Source organism: Musa acuminata, unplaced genomic scaffold (assembly GCF_036884655.1).
Source record: "Musa acuminata AAA Group cultivar baxijiao unplaced genomic scaffold, Cavendish_Baxijiao_AAA HiC_scaffold_412, whole genome shotgun sequence".
NCBI classification, from domain to species: domain Eukaryota; kingdom Viridiplantae; phylum Streptophyta; class Magnoliopsida; order Zingiberales; family Musaceae; genus Musa; species Musa acuminata.
Genome location: NW_027020660.1, coordinates 484278 through 497610, shown reverse-complemented (window position 1 = coordinate 497610; position 13333 = coordinate 484278). Strand labels below are relative to the sequence as shown.

General features: G+C 36.1%; 1 protein-coding gene across 2 annotated transcripts; it reads right to left on the bottom strand.

Moving 5' to 3' along the window:
- Positions 1-331: 331 nt before the first annotated feature.
- On the bottom strand, positions 332-13277 carry LOC135658729 (uncharacterized). Of its 2 annotated transcripts, XM_065176199.1 has the most exons (14): positions 12149-13277; positions 11937-12049; positions 11199-11228; positions 10978-11120; positions 10204-10380; positions 9993-10056; positions 9787-9891; positions 9190-9343; positions 7691-7780; positions 5884-5939; positions 5515-5572; positions 4060-4414; positions 3918-4023; positions 332-580 (listed from the first exon to the last, which is right to left on the bottom strand). In XM_065176199.1, exons 1-12 carry the CDS (start codon positions 12228-12230, stop codon positions 4278-4280), a joined length of 1209 nt encoding a protein of 402 aa, XP_065032271.1. In that variant the 5' UTR covers positions 12231-13277; the 3' UTR covers positions 332-580; positions 3918-4023; positions 4060-4277. The 2 variants fall into 2 exon arrangements, with proteins under 2 accessions (XP_065032271.1, XP_065032272.1); XM_065176200.1 differs by lacking the exons at positions 3918-4023; positions 4060-4414 and having other exon boundaries at positions 12149-13273.
- Between the last annotated feature and the right edge of the window lie 56 nt (positions 13278-13333).

Genomic DNA, 13333 nt, shown 5'->3' with positions numbered 1-13333 from the left:
AATACAACATCGCAAATTTCCAACTTATACAAGAGCTCATATATAATTGATTCACATGCACCTCGATTCATAAAGCACTTCGAACCACGTTGTCTTTTGGCTTAAGTTAATCTATAAAAGAAGATTACATTTGGAGAACATTATCATGGAAAGCATAGACAACTGACATTGGCCTATACAGGGTTCCTCTACTTGCAACATCCGAGGTAAATCTTACGAAACTTGTCCATCTAACCAGAAAACCCATTTGTAGCACAAGCTGATCTGACAGTTGTTATGTTTCATGTATGCAGTTAGCATTTTGTTTGAAGACAATAGGCAGCAGGCCCCGTGAAAAATAGAATTGCCCATGAATTAGTAAAAGGATTATCATAAAAGTAAAGGGATAAAGGTCTGAAATTTTACAGGGAGGACTAGCCCGTAAATGATTAGTGTTATCCTGGTATCACTAGACCTGTATGCAAACTAAATGTTGGCGATGTTCTGCAAGAGTTGCAGCGAGTGATTCCGCATGCCCACTGCTACTGCTGTCAGATGCACTACGAAGCAGTTCCGAGCCCTCCCCTTCATTAGCTTTCACCTTTAGCAGCAAAGGTTGAAAAGCAATCAGCAAAATAAACAAACAGGAAAAAAAGCACAAATAAAGAATTAAGTCGCTCTCTTAATAAACACATGTTATCAGACACCAAAAAAACGGCAGCATTAAATAACATTTGAGACATTGACATGAAAAATACTATGGTGATAAGGTAACTATTTATAGAATATGTCAACTTTCAAAGAGAAATCTGCATTAATTGTCAAGATATTCATCAGAAGTTGAATGAATAGAAAATCATAGATAAATTTTGCTGCCTACAAAATAAATATATAATTTTCTTACAGTTTCCACTTCACTATATAAAAAACTTACTTTTGGTCCTTGCAACCATTAATTAGCTTGCAAATGCTAAAACGTTATTTTCATTGATACATCAAAAAATTATCAAACTGTGGTATTGAGACGAATCAAGCTGGGAAAACTGATAGTCACAAACGGCAACCGTGATCATGAACATACCATTACGTGGTTGTGCAGCAAGTTATTTGCCTGTTGAAATGTGGTTTAAATTTCTCCTAAGAAACTTGACACAAAATTGCCTAATTTTTTGTTTTCTTTTCTGTAACAAAACACTGCTTGCCTCTCCTTGAGAAAATGCAACCACAAGAATCCACAAGTTTAGATTTAACAGAAGCCTTAGGGTGTCTTCATGCCACACATAACTAATAGTTCCAGCAGCATCTGATTCTAACTAATCCACAACTTGATTACTCCCATAGAGGTAATGATGCTCTAAAGAAATGTGTTCATCAGGTATATCCAACTCCAAGATGCCCATCAAATAGGCAAACTAGGATTATAGAAATGCTACTGTATCTACTCTAGAAACATCGGAGGATGAATTTCCCTATATCCATATGCAACATAATATGCAGCATGACTACCACATTTTACAATTTTCATCACTAAAGCATTAAACATTACTTAACAAGTATAATCTGTGTGAACTAAAGTAATGAGCACTAAAGTGCCACAGCAACCATGGACTAATTATATAAGGTTCCACACCAGGAATCCCGGTGGTCACCAAAATGGCCAGTGTGGATTTGCTGAAGTATATGCTGCTGGCTAACAAAATTCTATAACTTAAAAGGAAAATGACTGTATATCAAGTTACTTTTCAAGATGCAGTTATTTGGAAAAGCAGGGTTGCTCTGTATCCAGATTTATGATATATCTTAACTAAATGTAACGGAACATAGATCTACAGCACAGAACAGCTGCTTTAAGTAGAGGCATCAATTGCTAATCACATGCACCAAGTCAAACCAAACCCACCAGACTGTTTAGGATAACTTGTCATGAACATAGTTCAGAGCCTGGTCGAGAACTCTTGACCTGTTGGCTGGTTGGCTATGTTAAGGTCAAGCATACATTTTGCTTATAGCAATGTTTTAATTATATCTTCTTGAATCCCCTTCTGACATGCAAAACCAAATATGATCAACCACTCTGACCATATAGCTATATAGTTTGGTTCCTCAATCCTCATTTAGAAATCTAAACCCACTAGAAAATTGGCTCGATTCACATCAGCCTTACATGTCCCTAATATAACCCATCTCAACGTGACTGACCCAACTCGTCAATCACCTCTAGTTCAAGAATTTGTCATCTTTAAGATTTGTCCCTTTTTGCCTCTATGTACTGCTAATGAATTTGAAATTTTATTAACAGGAAAGGTTGACTGATGAAGTTGCTGAGATGACTTGTAAATTCTCCTCTGCTCAGATTGAGAAAGTCTCCGGTAGTCCAACTTTGAAACTCCCTCATTTATTCAATCTAACTCCAAATTCATCGGGGAAAGGCCACCAAGCACCAAAGCAGCATCCTGTAGGTAGTCAAACCAATCAGGAAACTTTGCCAGCCCCAAAAACAGTTTCACCTCCATTTACAATTGATGAAGATGGTGAAGCACAAGGTCAGCGCCTTCAGCCATTACCCACTTGAGGCGATATTCAGATGTTGAAGACCAACAGCTATTATCCAGTTTCTACTTTGTTTACATAATAAATAGAGATGAGCAAATTTTACTTGTCTATTCACTATTCCATGTGGTTTAATTTTTCAGAGACTGATGATTATTATGCTCACAACATTCGTCGTTCTGTTCGTGAAGCTGCACTATCAAGCTCATCAAGCAACTCAGAATTGTTGCAGGAAAGAAGCAGTGATGATGGTTCTGAACACTTCTTTATACCTCTATCAACAACAGATGCTGCTTTTCAGAAAGAAATCGACGATGTTCCTGATTACTACAACTGGAGAAATCAACAACTGGTTTTCTCCTCACCACCAGAAGTTCAGGCCCCGATGAACATGACAGATCTTTCCTGTAATGCCAATAGCCAGCAAAGCTTCATTCCAGATATGTTAAATAGATTGAATGGACTGAAGGAGAACAAAAACCTGGCCAGGCTGTTCCAACCATCCACTGAAAAAATACAAAGAATGCATCCTGAAGTCAACGACACTCTGGATCAAGTTTTCTCACCTCCATTGTTACTGGAATCATCATTCTTCCAAGATGCATACGAGGACTTGCTCGGTATGGTTAATATTTCCAGGCATGTGTTGGTATTATTTTTTTCAAACTGCCTAGTGTGGGTGTTGATTTTGGTCTTCACTGTCCACTCTGTTGGCTGAGTGCATTGCTCATAGTTCTTGTTCCTGATTACTACACCGCTAACTGTGGCAACCTTTTTCTTTTCTTCTGCAGCACCATTATCTGAAACTGATGCTGCTCTCATGGAACACTAAGAGTTCCATATCCACCATGGTGGTGGTATTATATGCAGCTGAAGAGAAAGGTTAGATGCAGCCGTCTTGGTCGAGGGCCAACATCATACATTCGTTTGCGATGGTGACTAACTTAGGCAACTGAAATGTAAGGGTTTCTAATTCGAGCTTGAATCGTGTGATGTAGTCTAATTTTACACTCGATTCCACTGTTGTTGTTGGTTGTTTTGATGATGCATCTATCTAACTATCATTTTCTCTACCCGGTCATTGTGTAGCAGCTGTAATTATGCTGTATCTTTTCATACTTAACAAAATGTCCTTACCCTTCAATGGCTTGTTTTGTATTTGCGGGTCAGATCTTTTGTTATCGTCATGGGTAAATATTGGTGACGTGTGGACTGCAAGTTATATAATTCGGCATTATGTGAATCAGGTTTTTGTGCACAAGCAATCACTTTGCCTACAAATGACTCGTGGAGAATCCTCTGTAACCCATATGCAAATCAAAATTCTAATTGCATATAACTATCACAATTCTCCGTAACCACAGAGAAATGCAATTCATTAATTTTACCTTCGAAACCACTATTTTTAAGATCTTTGTGCGATGCAAATTCTCAAAGAATTGGACATCTCGAGCAAGTTTAGCAAGACTCATCTAGCTGGTGGGTGGTGGTGGGCTCAGTCCTGATCATCACAAATTATGGAATTATCACGGACTCACCCATCCTTCACCACAACTTTCTTGATGGCCGGCATGCTTCCTTCATGGCAAAATCTTCTTGCTCTTTTTCTGCTTGAGCCTCTTGCTGTGCTCATCTGATGATTTTTCCTGTTTGAGGGGTGGCAAGACACTATTGTCTTCAGATTCAGCTTGACTTAATACATGGGCTTCACTTGTTTCATCATCGTATTGGTCCCCAGTCTTTCTTTTCTACTTGACTTTACCAACTCTCTTCCTTTTAGATGCTTTCTTACCGCTAGAGATTGGCAATTCATCATTATCTACGGTTTCAGTATCATCGCATACTTGTAGATCAGCTTGTTGATCACAAGTATTGCCATTGGAACCTGTTTAACAAGAATTTTGAGACATTATCAAATTGTTTTACATGACGAACGAGTTCCTTACAGATTTTCTAACATTAATTAAAGAAGAAAACCGACCTATTCTAGAACATGATTTAGGTAAAAAGCTACCAACAATCTACATGTACAATTTGTTCCAACATCACTGTGCTGACAAGCACTGCCACAAAACATGCCTATTTGTCTGTGTTTCATGATACCCAAACACAAATACTTCATAGGCTAGCCAGATTTTTTTGTGTGGTAGAATACTTGACCAAACCTAAATGGAGGTACCATGACTAAAGATTCAACAATAACTAATGAGATGCCCATGACCACTGGGAACCAGAAGAGTCCTGATGGTAAGGCTTGTCTAAATCATTTGCTGTTAATAGTGTAATACAGTAAATTTATTGCCAATGATGTAAGAAGTCCATGGACTGATATTACTAGTAACTAGCACACATGGGCATGCTGTTGCTCAGGTATGTATACTCTTGAAACCCTGATATTTTATCAAACTATATAAATCTGAACACATGGAATATGTTTTGATTGGGTTTTATTTCAAATTTAGTATGCATTTAGGGCTTCGTTCATCATAACAAGTGATCCAAATTGTACCAAGTGGGCCTTGTCATGTGACCCAAATTGCCTAAGCCCATGCATTATCAGCATCCCTGTCAGGTCATTTGCCTAAGTGGGATTATTAGGAAGTCACAGTCTACCCTAACCAAATGGAGATGTCCTCAACAGAACTGGCTCAAAATCTCACTCAAGTACACTATTATCATGGTGTACATGATGTTCACGGTGTTAACCCTAAAGCTAGTTGACCTACTAATCCATTATTTGTATGGAGGTTAGCTATGTTTTAGATAGGACTTAGTTGACCTACTAATCCATTATTTGTATGGAGCAGAAACAGACACACGAGATGTTAACCATGTTAGTTATTTGAAATAGGTCAATCAAGTTATATGTACTAATATCACATTCATTTCCAATGTGAATCTACCGAAGTATCAAGTTGTATAGAGCCATAGAGCATGTAAATGTGAATTTGTAGCGTCAAATCCAAATTGTTAAATAAGTAATACCTTCGTCTGAGAAATGTGAATCGATCACCACATTTGTTAGATGTTGCTTGAGGAAAACCTATTAAAAAAAGAAATATACTCAATGATAGGTTTATACAAACCAAAAAGAAAATGTGAACTGTTTGCAAGCACAAGTTCTTGAACCTATGCATTCCTCTACAATATGCATCCAGTTACCCCAGTATAACCTATAAATTAATGGGCTTTACATGAAACATGAATCTAAACCAAGAGGAAGAACTAAATTGCAAAGCACCACCAAACTTAAATTCCCTTCTTTAAAAATGTTCTATTATATGTAAGCCAATGGATATTGAAAATTTTGTTGAAGCAAGATCCATTTATGAACTGATAGTAGTTATAGCATACCGCAGATAGAAGTTGTCTCGTCTTTGCATCCCACACACGCAAAGAGCTGTCCAATCCTATAAACCAATATCATCATTAAGCATGACCTTATAAACCTACGACCAAAACACTAATGCATAATGTGGCGAGTAAAGAACTAAGGCTTCCACCAAAGCATAGTTTGACATATTACTTGTGAAGACATGACATATGAAATTAAAAATATTTCATGCTTAACTATAGTTTTACCAAAAAAAACTCATAGCAAGAATATATATTACAGTTTCAAACATGACAAGAAATTTCAGACAAAGCTCTAGGACCAACAAAATAAGAGAAAAAGATTCTCTTACGTCTTCCACGTTCAAAATTATAGTTAACATTTAGTAAAAAGTAAACTTGAATTTGCAAGGTACACGTCACCACAAACAAGTATCCCAAAGTATGGCAGTACACTTTTCAGAATGTATCATCTTTTTAAATTACCAACAAGAGAACTTCCAAAACAACACATCCAAATATTACAAATGATGTCCATCTGATGCCGAGTCTAATGAGGTGGGAACTACCTAAAACTTGATGATGCTTACTGCTACCATTGAGATATTTTCTTCAATAAAATCTGTCAACATGACATAGCTAGAAATGAGAATTTCACACTAGGCTTGTGGTGTACTGCCCCAATGGCTAATCCAATCAAATTGGGGATTGGGTCAAGGTCGATGTCGGACCCAGGGTTGGGTTATAATTGTTCAAAACTAATCAGGACCAGGACAAGAACAATATCACCTATCCCCATCCCCATCTCAAGCCTCCCCCATCCTTTCTCCACGTATCCGACCGCACCAGAAAAAAACCCCAGCAATTTCATATAAGTAATTTCCCTACTATCTTGTTAATATAATTAAAGAATATATCAATAGTAAAAAATGTATTCATAAGCTATGAGATAACAGTTACATCAATCTTTGTTGGGTCGGAGATGGTACTAAGTTTATGAACCCGAGTCAAAGATGAGGCAAGGTCAGGGGACTTGGCTCAATCCAATTCAACTGGGTCGGGTTTGAACAGATTTGACAGGAAAACAGGCATAATCACGGTTGAATTGGGGTACAATTTTCCAAAACCGATTTAGGTCCAAGACAAGGACAGATATCACCTAACCCAACCCCAAGCCTGCCTGCACCATCCCATCTCACCCCAATGGAAAAAATGAACCCCCAACTATCTTGCAAATATAACTGAAGCATATGCCAATAATAATACATGTATTCTCGTAGGAAATTCATGTAGTGGTAAGACAGCTAGTACCATTAAATTTTTGTGTGGGTCAGGGATGATAATAAATTTATAAACCCGAGTCGAAGATGAGCAGGATGAGGGCCGTATGTTAGACATAACACTCTGGTTTTCATTAGAAACACAAACAAAAGGATGTTTATCTTTAACAAAGTTGATTGTAAAATAACTCCCAATAAACCATGAAAAGTATGTCAAACATTAACCTTCAAGATGAAACAGTATGCACCCAGTAATTTCTCTTGAAATGAAGCAATGAGAATTTTTAAAGGATAAAATCCAAAAATGGCTGATAATCCATGGAGGATCGTTACTCAACAAATCAAAGAACAATAGAAAGCTTGAAAAGTTACATTAAATGAAAACCACCAAATATATTAAATTTGGTATATCTGAGTTATAAACTAAAAACTTCCAACATGGAACACTATTCTCTTTCCTTTTTTTCGAGGAAACAAAACACTATTTTGTGCCATGGTAGAAGTAAAGTTGACTGAATATGTTGAATTAACAGTATACAACTTCTTACCACAAGATGCTATCACGGGAAGTTCTGGATGTCTCGCTATAGATCTGATGCTTCCAGAGCACTTACCAATAAAGCATCCCATCAGTTTTCCTGAAAACAAGGAAATCGACTGCCATCTAGTCAACATCAGGAGTTAGTTCTAAATATTAGTAACCCTGAATCACTTGAATCACCAGGGGCCAATTCATCATTGATAGAAGCTAATTATTAACTGTCTAACAGGTGATACAAATGTGAAACCATTACAAGAAAACTCAGATATTTCAAAATAATAAGCATCAGAATAACGGTAAATACTACAATTCAAAAAACTAAAATGAATGGTACTACCCAATATTTTAACAACACTAGGAATTTGAATTGTTAAATAAAATTTTTCAGCTATAAGCATGTCCTAGCTTCAAGCTCACATTGGAAAAATCTACTCAGTTAATTAGATGAAATATTATTACTTGAACTAAGTTAATAACAGAAAATAAAAGTTCCAAGTGAGTCAAGCTAGTTCCGTCTCTGATAATGAGCTCACTTCATTAACATTCTTTGGACCAAATCCTTAATCCAAGAGCACAGGTCACCAAAAATGTAAACATAAAGCATGAACTTCTCAGAAATGACAGAAAGCATTACTGCACAAAAACCAGGAGGATGACTATACCGCACATAGTTAAGAATAGTTGAGCCAGTTCATTGACAATGAAAAGAAATTAGAACATCATGTAATCAACTGAGAAAACTATGTAATATAGAAGTTAGCATAATTTCCTTTTTGCATACCATACCTGCAACACATGTCACATTCAAACCTTTAGTTTCCTTGTTGGAACTGACTATTCCTGGTTCAATATTCTTAATTCATGTTGAGTCTTAAACTTTTTTTACGATTTCATAAAGGCCTTCAACATCAGCTGATTGCTTCTAAAATTGCTTATGATGTAGCCACATATATTGTCTGACATAAAACTGTTTGAAAGAATTTTCTGTTCTACTGAAAGTTTTAACTCCAACAATTTGACCATAAAGGAATAACAAGTTGAGGTTCATCGGACAGCCCAAAAACTAAAAAGGTTTTATCGATGAAATAAAATAAGAAACCGTGATAATTTTGTCCATTATGGTAATAGGACTTAATTTATTATGGGAGTAGGAACAAGTAGCTAGACATCTGATAAATGTCTATAAGAATCAAAGAGTCTTAGATATGAGATGATAACTAAACGACAATCAGAGAAAGGATCTGATCAAGAAATTATATCCAATCAAGAAATTATATCCACAAAAAAAGAAAACAAAAGAGAAATAAACAAAACAGCTAAATATAATTAACAATGTAGTTGCACAGTGACCTTGTAGAACTATGACTTTCACTAGTTCTCATACATTAAATTTCAGAATCATGAGATTATGATCATAAAAAACAACAAACTAAAGAGGATGAATGAATCAGGTAAATAAAATTAAAGCATAGCCGCATGGTGTACATTTAGAACTATGACTTTTACCTGTTCTCATATCAAATGAAGCAAGATCCCCAGAACCATTGCCTACATAGACTGTATAGCCATCTAGATCTTCACAAACTGCTTTAATTGGAGATTCTCTAAAGTCGACTGAAATTATAGGTCTCCTCTGTGCTGAAGTGTCATAAAGACGAACCTATCACAAGATATAATTTTTAACAAATAAGAGAATAACAGCATACTGGTCATTAAAATCTCATGCGGACTGAGTAATTAGTTTACATCATTTTCTCAACTTCTAAAGCAATGGGTCAAGAACTATTAACCATATACAAAAGATTCATTAACCAGGATAGACCATATGGTCAAGAATATTTCAACATTAATCAATAAACAGAAGAAAACTGTTTATTAACTACAAGTTGGTTAACACTCCAAATGTGCAAGCAGTATTTGTAAAAAAGTTTGGTCAGGCACTGTTATCATAAAATCAAACTTAAGACTTTCAAATGTATCCTCGATCTCATGGCAACAATTGCAAAAGTTGTCGAAAGACTTACAATAAAAGTTATACTCCCAACTATTAGCATTTTTTAGCTTGTAAGCTACAACTAGTAAACATATTTCATAGTGCCATACCTGATGATTGATCGTGCCAGCCACAACTTTTCTATGGTCATCTTCACTCAGAAAAGTTGCAGCAGTAAACCAAGTTGGAGAGAATATACCAAGTCTATTAGGAGGCTACAAAAGACAAAGAGCAAACCGATAGAATCTTCATAATCAAAATACAAATAGACCAGAAACTCTCATTAAATTGCACTAATAAGAATGAAGTGACTCACAGATTTTGCACTCCAGATCTTACTGCATTTTCCAAGATCCCACATGTTCAATTCAATGCCATTCCTGAGAGAAAAGAAAACACAAATTAAAGTACTAGGCCAAAATTAGGCAATATAACAACCTTTCAAATTTTTATTAAAGAGGCTGTCACCCATGAATATAATTGCAACAAACTCATATACATTTCTTTAACAGCTTACGGAAACTTACCCTCCAAATAAGGCATAATTCTCACTTTTATCCACTGAAGAACATATTATTTTACCAGAAGAGCATACATTCCATGTAATATGAGAAGCAGTAGTTGAGTTTTCTGGCGCATCACCGACGGGAATGGACCTCAAGCAAGCATTACCCTTTTCCAGACAGGTAAGTAATGAAACTGACCTGAAAAACATAAGGATTGAATGAATATAAGAATGTGCATGCAATTCGAGATCACAACTAAAGTTTGTAAGTAACAGTACCACCATGAACTAAATTTTACTCGATAGATGTACAGAATTTCCATTCTTGCATACAGATGCATGCATATGCAAAATCATTGTGAATATACGTCAGCTAGTTCTCCTCTCTTCTAGTTCTAATACAACTTTCTTTGTCCACAAAGCTTTGCTCTTGAATCACTAGATAAACCTTCGTATTAAGTTTCACTATCTATATACATTGGAACCTTGGGATGTCAAATACAGGAGTAAGTGCTGAAAGCAAGAATAATCTATCTGAACTTTTTTATTCAATGTCCTGCAGATACATATGCCTGCAGCAGTCTTTTAAACATGATAGTGTCATAGGTTTGACCCTCTAAATGCCAATTGGGCAGGTGCTAAAATTTTAATTCAACCATCTGTGATATTCTTTCACATGAACAAGTTTCTACAGAATATATCTTAGGTACAGCAGATTGGTAAAATGTTCGGATACAAGTTCAAAAAAATGCTACATCTGCTATGAGCTATGAACTATGGCATTTATTTATGTTACCTTGATGGAACATCGATTCCTTTAGTTTTGAAGAGATGCAATCCAACAACATGATCATCATTAAGAGAGCCATCCAGTGATAAGGGTTGATCGATCTTAGTGATGCCCAAAGCCTCTCCATTAATAGGATTTAGACACTCAACCTGGAATTCATAGAATATCCCATGTTTCAACAACCTAGAAAAAGAGGGTTTTCTCTTGTTTCATATATGATAACTTACCAAACCATTCTTGCGAGCAACAGCCAAAAGCTGCAAAGAACAGCAAACAATTAACAAGTGTCATGTCTAGAAGGTAGAAGAATATTTTACACGTCGAACTGTTATGAGATTAAAGATATAATTATACTAGAGTAACATATAAGAATTTCCAAACAAAGGAAAGAAAGGTGGAAACACATCTTTAGTGATTACATGCCAATCCAAGAATGTGAAATAGAATGTGACATTATAGTCAACAGAATTCGCAAATCCAAAACAGGGTTCCAATGAATTATAAAACTTCCTTATAGGAATTGATCCTAGATCTCAAACTAATCGTGAATAATCACATTAAAGTTTGTATAATACTTAGGAATGCTTGTCCACCGTAATCAAACTCTAAAATCTTTGAACATACACTTTTCTTTTGTAATGTTAAACCACCATATCTCCATTGATCATCCAAATTAAACTTTCAAGCTGGAAAGTGAAGGCACAAAATAGGTTTCTGCTTCTTTAAGAAAGAAGAACATAACATGAATATTAGCTTCAAACTAGTGAAGCTTTCATTAATATTCAAGAGAAACTAATAAGATCGATTTCTGGTTTACTTCAAAACTACCAAGAAGCCATGAAGATCCAAAAGGAGACTAACATAAGCTTTGATTTGATTGTTTACCTCCCATTAAGTAGTTAAGATTGTCATAGCATCCATTTATGTATAATAACTCAAATCCAACAAAGAATGTGATAACAAACCGGATCAGTTTTGTGATCAGAATAAGAAGCAGCAAGGACACAAGATGAAGCATTTGGCTGCCCCCATGTTTCTACCACCTTTGGAATTCCAGTCTTTCCATGAGCTTCGACAACTGAAAACTCATTGCAATATCACATCATGAGTTGTAATTAAGAAATGCATGCCATGTAGACCATTCAAGAAAGAGTAATGTTTAAGCAATAACAACCACCTTTTACAAGACCGAGCACGTCAGTCGTCAAGGCTCTCAAAGGTGGGCATCCAGGGCACTCCAATGCACTTGTTCGTGGCATCTTCTTGAAACCTTTTGGCTCCTCAAAACTTCACCGAAATTATAAATTTCACCAGTAAGTAAAAGCAAAACAATTAACCGATCAATAGAACACACAAGAATAACAAAGCAATTAAGGTGTAGGGGCTGCAAAATCTTGTGCTGTGGAATCTCCAAAGAGAAGTAGGTAGAAAAAGATCAATCAATGTCCCAAAAATTACGAGTTTCAAACATACTTGATGGGAAGGAGAAAACAAAAAAAGACAAAAGATCTTTTATATAATCACACTGTGTATACATCTAAACTAGCTTCAACATATTTTTTCATGTTCCTTAGAGCCACAATATCGGTATCCTGTCATGCTAAACAGCTATTCTTTCAGAAGTCAGGAGCCAACTCCTCTTTCGAATCTCGACATAATGGAGCCTCTATCTCATTTAGCAGCTTACTAATAGTAATCGTCTGGTAAACATCCCATCTTGATCGACGCATTATGTTGATCCAACTACTAGGCTATCATATGGTGTTTTGTTTGTCTTCAAGTTCCTTAGATTAATTGATAGTGGACATGTCACCCGAATCCCAGTCTAATGTCATAATGATCTTAAATTAAGAATGTACCCTCAACATCACCCAATTTCTTCGAGAAAGAAAAACAAATTAATCGATAACATAATGCTGTTGGATTTGGTAATTATCGATGAGCTTTGTTGATCATCCAAGCATGTAACAACTGTATCAACCATCGAGTGGACATATCACCCGAATCTCAGTTTAATGTCATACTGATCTTAACTTAAGAATTTATCCTTAGCATCACCCAATTTTTTCGAGAAAGAATAACAAATTAGTCGATAACATAAAGCTGTTAGATTTGGTAATTATCGATAAGCTTTGTTGATCATCCAAGCATGTAACTGTATCAACCATCGAGTGGACATGTCACCCGAATCGTCGATGAGCTTTGTTGATCATCCAAGCATGTAACTGTATCAGCCATCGAGTCCAGCAGATACCTGACCAAGCCTGGTGCTCTATCGATGTAAGACCAGATGATGGGGATAACAATAGAATTTACAGAAAGGACGATGCAAATAAGCGAAGGATGTCACAACCGAGGGCAT

Excerpts from the sequence above, each read along its gene's own strand:
- LOC135658729 (XM_065176199.1), bottom strand. The coding sequence starts at position 12,230 with ATGCCACGAACAAGTGCATTGGAGTGCCCTGGATGCCCACCTTTGAGA. Across the intron at positions 10,381-10,977 it reads GGAATCGATGTTCCATCAAG|GTCAGTTTCATTACTTACCT; the intron begins GTAACATAAATA and ends TATGTTTTTCAG. Across the intron at positions 9,892-9,992 it reads AGATCTGGAGTGCAAAATCT|CCTCCTAATAGACTTGGTAT; the intron begins GTGAGTCACTTC and ends TGTCTTTTGTAG.